The sequence below is a fragment of the Nanorana parkeri genome, unplaced genomic scaffold, assembly GCF_000935625.1.
Source record: "Nanorana parkeri isolate BGI_ZX_2015 unplaced genomic scaffold, ASM93562v1 scaffold2538, whole genome shotgun sequence".
NCBI lineage: Eukaryota > Metazoa > Chordata > Amphibia > Anura > Dicroglossidae > Nanorana > Nanorana parkeri.
Genome location: NW_017308806.1, coordinates 79720 through 95466, shown reverse-complemented (window position 1 = coordinate 95466; position 15747 = coordinate 79720). Strand labels below are relative to the sequence as shown.

The 15747-nt window shown below is 45.6% G+C and overlaps 1 protein-coding gene across 1 annotated transcript in view; it reads right to left on the bottom strand.

Moving 5' to 3' along the window:
- Window positions 1–15363, bottom strand: part of GRN (granulin) — a 27197-nt gene extending 11834 nt beyond the window's left edge. The window contains exons 1-15 of the mRNA XM_018573776.1: window positions 15256–15363; window positions 15044–15166; window positions 12328–12406; window positions 10904–11013; window positions 10238–10376; window positions 8857–8960; window positions 8637–8766; window positions 7558–7652; window positions 7353–7476; window positions 6205–6299; window positions 5999–6122; window positions 5581–5678; window positions 5274–5483; window positions 2466–2690; window positions 1101–1265 (exon numbers count right to left, since the gene is read on the bottom strand). Of these exons, the coding sequence (XP_018429278.1) occupies window positions 1131–1265; window positions 2466–2690; window positions 5274–5483; window positions 5581–5678; window positions 5999–6122; window positions 6205–6299; window positions 7353–7476; window positions 7558–7652; window positions 8637–8766; window positions 8857–8960; window positions 10238–10376; window positions 10904–11013; window positions 12328–12406; window positions 15044–15166; window positions 15256–15339 (1875 nt within the window). The 5' untranslated portion in view covers window positions 15340–15363 and the 3' untranslated portion in view covers window positions 1101–1130. The remainder of the gene's footprint in view (window positions 1–1100; window positions 1266–2465; window positions 2691–5273; window positions 5484–5580; window positions 5679–5998; window positions 6123–6204; window positions 6300–7352; window positions 7477–7557; window positions 7653–8636; window positions 8767–8856; window positions 8961–10237; window positions 10377–10903; window positions 11014–12327; window positions 12407–15043; window positions 15167–15255) is intronic.
- Window positions 15364–15747: the final 384 nt, after the last annotated feature.

The following is a 15747-nucleotide window of genomic DNA, read 5'->3' as shown; positions in this document are numbered from 1 at the left end:
AAAAAAAAATTTCTGTGACACAAGAACGTCTATGCAGGTGGGGCGTGTGGGAGGGGCTTGTATGGGTGGAGCACAAGGGGGCCCCATAATCTTGTATTGCCCGGGGGCCCGATGTGTTGTCAGTCCGCCCCTGCCATACACCTTACAATTTATCTTCAGATTTTCTGTGGTCAGATGGAAAAAGTGCAACAGATGCACAAGTGGAGAATCTGTTGCACCTTTTCCATCTGACCACAGAAAATCTGCAGATAATTGTAAGGTGTATGGCCTGCTTTAGACTCAAACAAAAAAAGGTGGGGGGAATATTCTGCAAAATTTAAAGCAGCACTCCCTTTAAAAAGTGAAGGTTTTAAAAGCAGGCAGGTTTTTTTTTTATTATAGAAGGGTCATATGGGTGTATTTATAGAACGTTTGCAGAATTGCGCTGTGTACACTTGACATCTGCACGATTGCCACTAGATGGAGCCAAGGAATTCTGCTTTAAGGCTGAAATATTCTGGCAAGTTTTCAAATGTCTGCTGAGGAAAATTTACCCCATTTGTCCTAAAACAGAAATCAGCTTGTGCAACCAGATTGTTTATGGACGGTATATTGATAGTGTCAAGTGTACCCCATTTGTCCTGGTAACCATAGTCACTGAGACAAAGTGAGAGAAATTAGGAGTCAGAATGGAGGAGAAATTTTCCAATGGGGCAAATGTTTGACAACTCAACAGGAAATTAAATCTCTCCAAAAAGTGAATGGTATTCCTGTGTTAAGGAAGTGTCCCAACAGCACACATACAGAAAATGTAGGTTTTAACACTTTGTCCCCATCCAAAAATAGATGGGGACAAAAAAGAAACCGCACAAGGTTTTAAACCAATTTCCCCCCCACCCCTACATCCATTTCAGACCTGTTGAGTTCCCAGCTGGGCACAAACTTGGTTAGAATGAATTAGTTTCTCTACATTCTCAATGCACAGGACAGTCATAACATCTATTAAAATCACAACACAGCTGTTGGTTTATATATAAAACATTTTATTCCAGTGATTTTACACTCCACATTCCGATTAGCAAATGTTGGTAGGCGATGACTGAGGGGTGGGGACGGGACACACAAAATCAGTGCAATTAGTGTCAGCCTTGTCACAGTGTGGGTTGTTTCCCCTTAATCCATCCCAAGTCCCATCGTGGATTCCCAGACCGGCTACAAGCAGCCCCACCGCTCAGACAAATGTGACCGTAAGGACAGCAGTGGACTCTGTCTGGACAACACACACCCTGTAGAGAAAAAAAACAAACAAAAAAAACCAAACATAAGAGGTCAGAGTCTAGCCAACTTTCCATATAACACCCCTGTTTCAGGAGTCCTCAATTGTGGAGAACTGGCCATAAGAAACCCTTGTTTTGAAAATGCCAACTCCCTTCTGAAAAGTCTTGTTCCCAGGTGGATTAGCCAACCATCCAGCTTCACTGCATTAAACTACACCTATACAGATCAGATGTTAGGCTCCCCATGTTCTAGGTCAGGAAGCTACAAGATTAAAAGCCCTTTAATAGAAAGTAGTTGGTCACATTCAGCTGGGCTTGTCCTAGAATGCTGAAGACTAGTTGCAGCTTATTCAAGCAACTTCAGTTTTTGGGGAGTGTCAAAACATACCCCAGCATTTACAGGTAGTGACAGCTTAACCCAACCACCACAGCTATACTGGAGAGGTGTGAACGTTGTGGAACTCTGTTCTAAACTGGTACTCTTTTAGGTGCACAATCCCATCCCTTGGTGTCAGAAGTCTGAATGTTTTAACCTTCCAAAAAATACATAGCTGAAGGTATGAAGTGTCAGGGGTATAGAGGCGTTACAACAGCATTATATGTGGAAGACCATGTTGAATGGGCAAGTATGGTTGTTACAGTTTGATGTAGATTGCCTTTTCACACCTCTTGCAAGCCAGTTGCCCTGTCCTTGAATGCGGTAACCAAAATGGCCAAACTGCAGCCCTCCAGCTGTGGTGGAACTACAAATCCCATGAGGCTTTGCAAGATTCTTAGACATCACTCCCAGAAAGAGATGCTTCATGGGATTTGTAGTTCACCACAGCTGGAGGGCCAGAGTTTAGCCATCCCTGGTGTAGGTAAACTGCCAAGTCCTGACCTGTAGAATTTGCCCTCCTATGGGCAAATTTGACGGCCGAAATCGTACAATTTCCGGCTGGTTTTCTAGCGTGCTCCTTAGACAAAAGACGTGCGACTGTACAGTAGAGACGGTCGCACGTCTTCGTTCACACTGCTCGATTCCCGTACGAGAATCGAGTAGTGTATGGGCACCTTTACATTTAAAACCCGACAGGTTTATCCTGCCTAAAAGGTTTTGGCTGGCATTTGGGTTTATGGTCTTGCTCATACAAGTCCACCCATTTAAGTTAGCACAGCCATCTGAACTTTACCTTGCAGCATATACCCTGGTCACAGACAAATACACACCTGTGTATAAGGGCAGCATGTCCATAAACCACCAGGTCCTGTGCAGCAAGTCTGCCCATCATAACAAGCATGTGTGCCATCACACCAGACATAGCCCACAGGTGCCACTGGTGAAGCGGGCTCTGGGGCAGCAGCCTCATCAACTGGTTTGTTGCAGGTTGCAGTCGTGACATCACAAGTGTACCCACTAGGACAGCAATGCAGGTGATCTGAGCAGCACACAGCCTGGGAGGAAAGAAAAAAAGTCAAGTAAACCCAAAGCGATTCAGATTCTCTTTTCTGCATAAATGTCTGACAATTAATGCCAGACAGCCAGGCCAATGGCATTTTTTTTTTTTTTTAGAAAAGACAGCAATGGAAGCTCCTATATTTCTATACACCATTTAAGACTACTGCAGTATAAGAAATATTAAAGCAGACCTCTGTTAATCTGCCCTTCCATTTTAAAATCTATCAATAGGACATGTGTAGGGTTCTTCTGTGGCCTCATGCAATAGCACAAGGGTATTGTGTGACATAAGTTACCCAAGATCTGAAAAACTGAATGTACAAGAGTGCCTCGGGTCTGCAGCAAACAGATTATTGCCATCAGCTCAAGACAGGTTAGGGAATAAATTTATTTATATATATATTAGTAGAACCCAAATGGTAGATGCAGGAGACCAAGTAATGGATTATTTGTGATGGAATATTTTAGTGGGTGCTTCAGTAGTTTGTCTCCACCTTCTGTCACATGGCCAGAGCACCCATCACTTACAAAATGGACTCTTCTCCAACCTTAACCTCTTGCTGCTGGCCCTTAAGGCCGAGAGTGGGCATTGTGTGCCCTGGTGACCACCGATACCACAAAGTGATTACAGTCACACATTTCAAAGAGGCCACTGCAATAATGATAGAGGAAATGTTCAAAACTAGTTTCCTTATTCCCTACAGCATCTCCAGGATAGGAAGATGAAAGCTCCAGAACACAAATGGCAAATACAAGGGTTTTACCACCCTCTAATGGTTTGGCTTAATATATTATTTAAGCAACAAGGGTTCAAGAACTCAACATTAAAACTGAACACAAAACCTGCCCCTGCAAGAATTACAGGTGAAGAGAAGCAGAGAAAACAAAGGAAAGTGAAAGGCAAGCCTGCAGAAGGAGAGATCTGTGCAAACGTGTGTGTTCTACTGTTCATTGCAATTGGGGCTTTTCACTCCCATTCATATTAAGTACTAAAGGTTGGTCATGCAAAATAAGGGAGGACATACCATTTATGTCTAGATATTGGCACCCAAGTAATGGTCCTGCGTCTGGTACCGACCCAACTATATACTTCCATGGCTGATGTAGAGTCCCATTGCATCTCCTACACCACCTGTGAAACAGATCTCAGCATGTGAGGGGTGGGGCGACCCAGCCTTCTCGGAAGAGTGCAGATGATCTGCTGTGCTGATTAGAAGGGACCTCCACAACTTAGCCAACTGGTTAAAGAACCAGCTACAGTCAAAGGACCATACATATCCCCTGAGCAGTAGCTACAGAAACTGTAGTGGGGAAGGTGTAAAAGGTGCCCATACACTGAACGATTCTCGTATGAGAATCGTAGGGAAATCCCACGCTCGTACGATAATCGTACAGTGTATGGAAGGCGTGCAACCGTTTCTACCGTACGGTCACACATCTTCCGTCGAACAAGCAGGCTTGAAAACCCACCTAGAATCCTACGATTAGTGTCGGGTTAATGGCCTTCTTGTTCGACAACTGCCGAACGGGCCAGTGTGCGCACACTGCCCGTTTGCAGTGATTGGAAGCCCGCCCCTAAGCGGGGTGGGCTTTCGATGATCGCAAGTACGATCTGCCTGTCCAAGATGGGCAGATCATACGAGCTTTTAATAAGTTTACGACCATCGCAAGACGAAAGTCCTGCGATGGTCGTAAGGTGTATGGGCACCTTGGGGAGATGCAGAGTACCTCAACATGTCATGATTGCATGTAGGCATAGGATTCTTCAAACCAAAACTCTCAAAAGTTAAAGTGATGCTAACCTTACCAGTTAAATGTTAATGCATTCAAGTACCTTAACCATTAACAAAAAATGTAACTTATTCCTGTATCACTTGGCTGTAGATTGATTAAACCCCTAAAGCAGCAACAGGTGGCCACACTATCCTAGAAACATTAGATTGAGCACTAACCCTAGTTAAGGCTGAACTCCAGGCAAACCACTACATGGATTCATATATGTCTAATCATTCCTGAGGTTTACAGTCCTACTAGAAGCACAACCAGATGACCACCACTTGCAATGAAATAGTGATGTCTTCTCCACCCCAGCCTGTTGGACAGTGAAAGCGCAGCAGACTGATGTCATCTGGTTGCTTCCCATCAGCATGTTTGTTAAGGCATTTGCATGTAGCTCCCATCCTGCCCTCCCTCTCCTAGTTTTAATGCTGCAAGGGTTAAGTGCCCATTTATCCCTAGGGAACAGGAGAGGGGAAAAAAAAAAGTTACTTACCTGATCACCACTCCTGCCGTGTTGCTAGACTGGTCCTTGAAGCTTCTCCCCTTTGCTTCTGCAATCCAAGGACCACTGACTTAAAGTTCAATGCAGGCTTCATACAAAAGTAAGACAGCTTTCCCTGTCCCCTAGGTATAAACACTTAACCCTTGCAGTGCAGGAGCAGCTCCACTGGAGCCAACCTAATTTCCCTGGAGTTCGGCATTACTAGTGACGTCACCCGACTGCTTAGCATGCATTCTAGACTAGCTTCTTCACTACTTTACAATGTGAAGCCAATGGCACCACAAGGGAAGCATCTCACCTCTTCCAGGGGGCAGCAGGCCCAACCTCCACCCTCTGTATGGCAGCATGTTGTACCATCGGGACAGCTGTGAGACTTGTCACACTTGACCTGTGCACTTGTAAGAGTCTTGCCGAGCCATGGTAAAGAAAGCTGGCCTATGGAACAGGTAGCCTGTTCACACCTCCACCCACTGGGACAGCAGAAGGAATGATCAGAGCAGCAGATAGCCTATGTTCAGGAGAGAACTGAATTACTAAAAAAAAAGAGGCAGAAGCAGTGATCTGGCATACTAGGGGCAGGTTGTTATAGCTACACCAAGTTATACCTTCTCAATGGGGCAGCAACCCCACTCGCCAGAAGGAAGGCGGCAGCAGGTGGACTGATCAGGACAGGAAGCGGTTGGATCACATGGAACGTCATTGCCTGGGGGGGGGAAAAAAAAAAAAGTTTAAGACATCTGAAAAAAGTCTGCATGTAGCTCATACACCACCACCCCCGGGCAGGCATGCTCCCTCAATGCCTCCCCACTGGAGTATCCCAGCCTAAGCTCTAGTGCCAGAAGCTGAGACAGGGGAATGGAGTTAGCCCATCTATATGTCACACTGTGAAGGCCACCTGCTCCTGGGCAACTGAAAGCTCCCCCCCCCCGATGGTGAGAACTCCAGCTGAAAGGTGGCATTTTAAAAGCCCCTCCAAAATATTCCATGCCTGCTCATGTAGAATCAAAGGATCTTTAAGCTTACTCTTGCCCTTCAGAGCAGGTATCTTCTTTAACCAAGGGATGGAGTCCTGGCCTTGCACACAGCCACTCCCTGTGCATGTATATCCATTGGGACAGCAATGGACATGGTCAGAGCAGCACACAGCCTACAAAGAACAGTGTGTTAAAAACAGCAGCTCAAATATTTATATCCTCAGCAGTGTTCAGTTTTAGATTTTACTCAAGCACCTTTTCAAATGGACAGCATCCCCATTCTCCAGAGGGCAAACGGCAGCAGGTAGTTGTGCCAGGGCAGGTGGATGTAGCGTCACATTGCACTGTGGCTAAAGAGATAACAGGTTAGATTTATTTAGCAATCACCAAATGCAAGTCTGCAGAGAAGCCATGAGCTGTGCTAGATGTGAAGGGAGGCCAAAGCTCAGACTCAACCTGACCACATTGTATCATCTTAAAATAAATCTAAAAGGTTTTGGATGAAGTTCAGAATGTCTGAAACAAGTGAGGTTTTTTGCCGTGTCCCACTAGGTGGATTTGCCTTCATTAAGTTCCTGCAGACAGAGCATGAACTTGTGAAGTAAGGGCAAACTGCACCCATGTGAATATTTCCGATTTGTGTTACGTGACATTTTGGCATTCTCATCACTGTTTGACACAACAGCCACCAAGAAAGGAAATCTACCCAGCAGGAACAGACTTGATACTTTAAATCGTGTCAAGGATTAGAACAGCATGTATTAGATGGTGGGCAAGCTACACAAACAGCTCAGTACATATACTTGTGGCAAAGGATTTGCAACTGCGCCCAGTCTTGTGATCCAAGGACAACTGCTAGTCTGCACAGCCAGCAAGCCCACTTTGTGTCACTTCAGCCGAGCACTACCTCTACTGTATTGCTTAGATGGAAGGGCTTACAAAAGCAGGTTTTGGAGAGTGCATACTTAAGCAAGGTCATGCTTATCTTTTCAATACTTAGTCACTGACCTAAAGCAAGCATGGGTATATAAAAAAGGTGTCCTGATGCTGCATTCTTGAAGACAGGTCAATGTCCAGCAGAGTTTCAAGTCAAGTTTAAGACATCTGACAAAAGTCTGCACGTAGCCCAACATACACCAACACCCCCTGGGCAGGCACTTGCCGAGCAATGCTCCCTCAATGCCTCCCCACTGGAGCATCCCAGCTAAGCTCCCGAAGTGGAGACAGGGGAATGGAGTCAACCCATCTACATGTCACAATGTGACAGCCACATGCTCCCAGACAACTGAAAGCCGCCCCCCCCCCAGATGGTCAGAACTCCAGCTGAAAGGTTGCATTTTTAAAGCCCCTCCAAAATTTTCCATGCCTGCTCATGTAGAATCAAAGGATCTTTGTAAGCTTACTCTCTTCCTTCAGAGCCGGTATCTTCTTTAACCAAGGGATGGAGTCCTGGCCTTGCACACAGCCACTTCCTGTGCATGTATATCCATTGGGACAGCAATGGACATGGTCAGAGCAGCACACAGCCTACAAAGAACAGAGTGTTAAAACAGCAGCTCAAACATTTATATCCCCAGCAGTGTTCAGTTTTAGATTCTACGCAAGCACCTTTTCAAATGGACAGCATCCCCATTCTCCAGAGGGCAAACGGCAGCAGGTAGTTGTGCCAGGGCAGGTGGATGTAGCGTCACATTGCACTGTGGCTAAAGAGATAACAGGTTAGATTTATTTAGCAATCACCAAATGCAAGTCTGCAGAGAAGCCATGAGCTGTGCTAGATGTGAAAGGAGTCCAAAGCTCACACAACCTCTAGACTGCATTGTATCATCTTAAAATAGACCTAAAAAAGGGTTTTGGATGAAGTTCAGAATGTCTGAAACCAGTGAGGTTTTTTTTGCAGTGTCCCACTAGGTAGATTTGCCTTTAAGCTCCTGCAGACATGCGAGGACATGTGAAGCATGGGCAAACAGCACCCATGTGAATATTTCCCAAATTTGTGTTACGGTGACAACATTTTGGCTTTCCCATTACGGTTTCAGAGACAACAGCCACCAAGAAAGGAAATCTCCCCAGTGGGAACAGACTTGATAGGGTCCTAATCCTTGACACAATTTAAAGTACATATTGGATGGTGGGCAAGCTACACACCAAACAGCTCAGCACGGTCATGCGTATCTTTTCAATACTAGAGCAAGCATGGGTATATAAGGAGTCCTGATGCTGCATGCTTGAAGACAGGTCAATGTCTCACAAAGTAGCAGGTATAAGAATGACAAGCCAGGAACCTTTAAAAACCATGTAAATAACAGCCCCCATATTTTTTTTACCCCATCACTTTAACTGCAGCGATGAGGGTGATCCTTACCTACCACAGGAGGATTAGAAGCAGGTCACTGACCAATCTTCCAAGTCTGCTGACTGGACATGACAAGCAACATACTGATAACATCCTCTCAGCTCTCCATTAGTGACACAAGTGTATAGCCTGCTACACTGTGCAATGCAATAAAGTGGTATTGGTTCACAATGACTTCCCTTAATTATGCAAGCCCAATCTTGCTGTGCAGGGGATTCACTCACTTATGCCAACTATTTAAAACCTATCATGCCAAAATTGTCCCCATTTATTTAAAAAAAAAAAAAACAAAAAAAAACTCGTGACTAGTCCCACAACAGGTCAGGGTTACCTTGCTTGTGCAGAGCTGGGATCTTTGTAAACATTGGTGTCTCAGAATCTGCAGAAACGCACTTCTTATGAACGAGGTCACAGGTGGTCCCTGAAGGACAGCAGTGAATGTGGTCTCCACAGCAGACAGCCTGCAAAGCATGACCATATTTTCAGGGATGAGGCATTGCCTTTAGCTGTGCATAATGTTTAGCCTACATCAGTGGGAACAAGCTGCTTACAGATATTAATGGGCAGCATCCAAATGACCGGCCACCCAGCTCACAGCACGTACTGCCATCAGGACAGGTGGAACCATCTTTGCAAGTTGTCCGGTGGGTATTCACTGCGGTCAAAAAATACAGAGAGTTCTTATAAAAGCTAGAGTCACCCAGCAAAGAAACAGCCAACAGTAGTGTTGGTACTTAAGTTTAGAAGAGCTTAGAAAAAGAACTGTGCTTCCCACCCAAAGTGACATTCTAGTTCCAATGGGAGTCTGGTAGGCCAATCTAACCACTGCCTTTCTCTTGCACGCTTCATATTTTCTGGCTCAGTTCTTGCCAGCCCACAAGTCTCACTTGGGATCCAAAAAAGGAGTGATCCCATTACCTTACGCGACATAAAATGAGAAACCCCATCAGGCACAATGAGGTCCTCTTGTAATGGCCCCCTGGACATGGCAAATATGATGCAGGGATCTGTCCAAACCAAACAAAACCTGGTGGTTTGAGTGCTAGAAAAACCTATCTTCGGTAGACTGGGACACAATAAAAGCAGCAGTCAGACTATTCTCTCTATAATGCTCTCCAGGGCAGAAGCGAGGGAGGGGGACCTCTAAAATGGTGAGAAAACAAAGAGGCGCCTATACCTTTGCTTGGTTATTTCTATATGCAAAAACTTATCCTTCCTGTTCCAGGAACAGAGGTTTCCAGGACATTAAGATATTGCTCCATCTAGGACAAAACACCAGATGATCCAACTCTTTCCCAGTCAAAGTTTGGTAGACTGACCCTTTTTATAACAGGGGGAGGAAAGAGAATTGAATTCCAGTAGGAACTTTGGAGTAGCCACAAATGGCTCTGATTAAAACAAACTTGTAAGGCTCCTACAGCTCTACAATTACAGATCAACTCCAGATTGGGCATACTGTGCACCCACCTCAATCCTCTGCATCCCTTTTTTTTTTCTTAAGACTTTATGCCTCACATCCTCCACACTGTGCTGTCCAATCATGTGACAGTGTACTCCTTTCACTCCCAACAGCGGTAAGCCATTCGAAATGCTGCACCACAGACCAGTAATTTATGGTTTATATAGATAGAGCGTTCCAGGTCAGTGACTTCCTTTGTAGTCATGCTATAATTGGATGACATAACTGGCCCTCCTTACCATCTTGTGTTGATTTGCATTGTGATTGTAAAGCGCTGTGCAAACTGTTGGCGCTATGTAAATCCTGAATCATAATCATAAGAACCTGTAGGCAAAACTAGACTTTTAAGAGTTGCCACTGATTTAATTACCACATGAAAATTTTAAAGCTGCCTCAGACACTAAATATATAAAATGCTCATGTATGAGACAAGTGCAGCCTACCAAAACAAAGGTAGAAATCACCCTACTCACCAGAGGTCTGCAGCTTCATCCTGGCAGGAAGCTTTTTGGACATGGGAACCACTGCATTTCCAGAGACACAAGTGCCATGCTCCAGGTCACATTGGGTGTTGTGTGGGCAGCAGTGAAAATGATCATTGCAGCATGTAGCCTATAAAACAAAATAGTCAACACAACTTAGCAAAAGTCTAAATTTGAGGAAATATGCTTGTTTACAGTGCTCAGTAGCTCAAACTACAACACACGAGGGCACTGCCAAAGTGTTCTGTACCTTTTTTTTTTTTAAATTGGAGGCACCCATCAACCTCTGACTTCCCCTGGGAGTGCATGCAGTAGTCAGAGAAATTCACAAAGTATAATCTACTTAAAAATTACCACCTTACAGAACTTAATTGTTGCATAATTAAAAACCTTACACCCCATTTTGTATTATAAAGCCATTTATGGTGCCCCAATGTATCCACCTCCAAGATATGGGGAGGAATTCAAATCTGATCTTGGCTTCCACCCGTCAGCATGCTTTAGCCATAATTAACCTATATGCCCCAATATATGCCATCAGCATACTGAATTGGAGGCAGCAGACACAGAATAAGGTGTGGAGAACTGAAAGGACACAATTAGAAAGGGGGGGGTCTATATGTGTAACATTGGAAATATGTACTTTCTCCAGCTCACCTGTTCCATTGGGCAGCATCCCCATTTTTGGTCAGCCAACTGGCAGCATGTGGTGGCACTTGGGCATTCTGATGCACCATCAGGGCAGATTATTGACGACTGATTGCTACCTGCAAAAACATGAGTTGATTACCTGATAACTCTGTTTCCTGATAACTCTGTTTCCAGGAATCTTCCAGGACAGCCCTCGAGATATAGGCTCCGCCTGCCTGCAACAGGAAACACATCAACCACATTAAATAGACTCCTCCTTCCATCCCAAGTCAGTAACCTCTAGGACCGAAGGCTACCCCATGTACTAAAGTATCTCCTCCTTCATCCAACCACGGATGCCACCTGGATACTTACCAAGGGCGGGAATATGCTGCCCTGGAAGATTCCTGGAAACAGAGTTATCAGGTAATCAACTCATGTTTTCCCCAGTCATCTTCCAGGACAGCCCTCGAGAGGATCAGTGAGGACTAATCTTACCTCTTAGGGTGGGACCACAGCTTGCAGGACTTTCCTGCCAAATGCCTGGTCTTGTTGAGTCATAAGGTCCAGCCTGTAGTGCCTGACGAATGTCTGGAAGCTGGACCACGTGGCTGCTCTGCAGATCTGGTCTGGAGTAGCCCCTGCTCGCTCTGCCCAGGACGTAGCCCATGCTCGAGTCGAGTGTGCAGTGAGCGAACCTGGCAGCACCAAGCCCTGTGCTTCGTAGGTGTCAGGTATGGCCATCTTAATCTACCTTGCTATCGTCCATGCTGTCCTGCTCACACCACAGACACCCGCAAGGGGCCAAGAGACACCGCAGCCCGCCGCGCGAGGCCCACACCTCCACAGACTGCCCAGCTCTCCCTACCATCAGGTAAGAGCCCCCTACTGCCGAGGTAGCCGGGACCCCTGGACTCCTCCAGCCTCCCTGTACCTCTCCTATGCTGCCCCTGCTGTTGCCAGACCAATGTCCACAACCTGGGCTCCGCATCCTAGCCATCACACCTTGCCACTGCCGTACACCAGGGGGGGCCACCATCTGGCGCCCACTCACGTGCAGGAGGATGGTTGCCTTCCCTGAGTGATGGAAGGGAACCTTGGCCAAGAATCGGATGGGGGTCCGATAGGGAAGCCCTGTATGCGCTGCAGCAGGTAATCCTGGAGTAGGTCCCAGCACATAACAGGGTAGGCTCAGCCCTAAGGCAAACAAACATGAGCCCTGAAAACAACAAACATTACGATGTCCCTGTGTAGCCGGCGGAAACACAAAAAAAACTGACTTGGGATGGAAGGAGGAGTCTATTTATTTAATGTGGTTGATGTGTTTCCTGTTGCAGGCAGGCGGAGCCTATATCTCGAGGGCTGTCCTGGAAGATGACTGGGGAAAACATGGTGTTAATCCAGGATGCAAAAATGAGAATTACAGTACAAGTGTAACTACTACAGCTTACCTGGCAAACAGGAGTGCCCATCTTCTGAACAATGAGTGCCTGAAGGACAGCAGTGATGTTCATCTTGGCAAGGGGTACCCTGAAAGAATAAATTACAACATCAATAAGTGAATATATTTTTACCCAACTTATCCCAAAAACATTAGACTAACTCCATGTAGGGTGGGTTGTTACAGTTAACATTAGCACATGGCTTTAACAGTCACATGGGGAAGGATTTGAGAGGACCTGTAGGTAAATCACACCCCAAGCTTTATTCTTTCAATAAAAATGTTAAAAGATTAGCTTGATGTGAATCTGGTATGTATACATAGACTGCTTTCTGATTTGCAGTGCTACACCAGTGATTGTATTTTACCACTCCTGGTTTGCCTTCCATGGTTCCGCCGTTAATTTTTAATTAAGCCCCATTTTGTTACACATCTCATTTTAGACCCACATGTCATCTCTGGGGCTATGTGCTTGGCTACGTAATGCAGGCAGATCATGGCTGGTGGCAGGGTTCTGTACATAGCCTCTGAAAAGATCACAGCACCCTGCCTCAATACTCCTCTTGAGAGAAGTTGTGCCGATAGCAAAATGCCTTGATGGGTGTAGGTCAGTCTGGAGCAGTGGGTATTCCTACATAGGGTGCATTTGCATGCAGATGGCTCTAGGTAATGCCCATGTGATGCTGACCCTCCATGAAGGTGAAAAAAAAACCCTGAAAGCCAATGAAAATGGCAGGCAAGGGCCAGTCAGGATAAAGAGGAAAGAGCTAGATGCTTGATGTTCTCCAGCCAGGAAATGAGGCAGGCTCTGACTTGCTGCAACTTCTAATGCATGCTATGAGAAGATCAGTGTGCAGTGAAATCAAACTAAAGAATTTCAGTCCAGGAGGAGCCGGTACAACGGCACAAGACTGATGGGTAGGCTGAAGGTAAGCTTTGAATACTCCATTTTAGGAGATCAGCCGATTTGTAGGTGAATCCTCCCAGCTTTAAAAAAAACTGGGACAGAAGTGTTCATAGCTTCTGTTTAGAGAACTCTGCCATTAGAAACTAGAACTATAATAAGACCTTCTCTAAATAGGATATCAATCTCTTCCCTTTAATCTGCTGGACGCAAGCCAACATTACCAAACCAATGTGGAGTAAAAAGGAAGCACTTTCTTGGCATGAATAAAATACTGCTCCGAGTTCATCAACTTATGACAGGTGACTGACTTTTTTGCCACCAGGTGCATTGTGGGGGCTTCACCACCAGAGTTCTGACCACAGCCTTGTATAGTACATTTATAATACTCACTAGTGGGGATGAGCTCAGGTTTAAACAGACAAAGTTCTGTCCCAGCCTGAGCGCCACCAAACCTGAAGGAACATGGGGCCACCCGCCCAACCAGTTGCATGCTCGGACACTCCGTCCCACATCGGCACATAAGGTGTTGCATACTTGACCTCACATGGCCAGAAGACCATACAAGGTCACAGCCATTGACCAAATACAGCCATGTGGCTATATAAAAAAGGTAAACAACGCACCTCGCCCCTTTCATTGTGTGTAGCTGCAGGTGGGGAATTCCCCAGCAGCAGTGGAGGGTGCTTAATCCTGGTTCAGACCAAACCTGAGCTCATCCCTACTCCCTAGAATACTGCCTTCCTTGCACAGGCTGAAGGTGGAGGAACCTTCCAGTGACTGTTGCCACACCCAATAAAAAAGGTGTTCCTCTACAAAGGAAAGAACTTGCCTCTTCCCCACCCACAGTTTCTGGAGTCTTTTCAGAAGAAGACTTCTGGGAGAGTCCCACCTCCTATGCACTGCCCCCCAGTGGTATCTACTGCTGACCTCAATGTCACTAATGACAAGGTTGACAGGAGGAACCAAGGGAGACACCTGAAGTGCTGGTTTCTAAAGAACTTTCAAGGAGATTTCTCTGCATTGTTGCAGTGGTCACTAGTACTAGCAGGATAAGAGGCATTTACCTACCTATTTGCAGAACATCTTATATTCCATGTTAAGTCCACCCTTGGTAGTTCCACCTGCCACATCAATGGTGTTTCCCTGTAGGACACAGTGTATCGGCTGGTGGTGGGAGCCACAGCAGGCATTTAAAACACACAAAGATTCTACCATCACTTCTAGCTCTGAGAGAGCAATGACCAGCTGCAAGGGAGCTAGTACCAGTGAGTATTATAAATCTATGTTACTACACTGGGTTCTGTGGCCATGTCAGCCATATAATCCATAGATTATGAACATTACTATAGCAGACGATCTTACTCAGTAGTTTTTTTTTGGTGATGTGAGTTGGGAAGGCAAAGTTATATGGAAACCAGCAACAGAATTGAGGCATCAGCTGTAAGTTTTAATGAGGGATTAAGCCAGAATGGAGACCTTAACAAGGATAACAGCTTTGACCATTCTATCCCTTCAACTGACATTGATCAGGATCTCATGGATCAAAAGCCATCACAATTACACCGTCTGCTTCTGTGGCCCCAGATACCAACAGTCTAAAAGTGCATCCTCCCTTGTGAAGTGGCAAAGCAAGAGCACAACTCTAACCATTTGTACTATTCCCCCTTTAGTTCCAAAACATGATATGATGGTTGTAACTGGGCCTGCTGGACATCCACCAGGCCCTGGGGTTCTGCCCAGGTGGCCTTGTGGATGATCTTCAGTACAACAGCTCCCTGGTTTCAGTGATGTGCCTGGTCCCATAGTACAGTGCATGTACCTGATCTAGCGGACAGCAGGCCGATCCACCCCGAGGAGTCTCCACACAGGAATATTCTTCAGGACAGCCCATCTGCTTTGTGCAGGCAACATTAGTAATCATGGGAAGAGCACGGGTGGCACTCTGAATAAAAAAAAAGAAAAAAAAAGAGAATTCATAATGCAGAACTACTTCATTAGGCAAGAGTGTGTGGTTGTGTAAGCCACTCTTACCTCATTATCACAAATTGACCCATCAGGACACTCACGGGCACCAACTAAGGCCGCCAAGAGCAAGAGATACCAAGGAGGTCCCATTCTGCAGAGAGAAAAGAAAAGTCAGTACAGAGGCTTCATACCAGGTCCAACTATAGGCAAAGAGTGTCAGTCAATTTGCATACATTTCCCACAATGCATTGCCTGCAACATTCCCATCCATTTTGCATTCTAGTACAGTAACGTGACTCATCCTGAACAGAAACACAACCTCATGGCCCAGAAGCCAGGATATGACTACATGTATAAGTGGCCAGGTTTATTAAAGGCCACAGGGTGCTTTAAAGCCCAGCAAGAGAAAAACATGTTGGCAAGAAATCCATTTCCAACTAGCAAAAACTTGTGACCCCCATTAAGATTTGCCTTCACTTGCTGGTTGGTCATCAGGAAAGGAAATGAGGCATCTCTGCAAGCAATAAAAGCATTTATGCTTCAGTTTCAAACCCATTT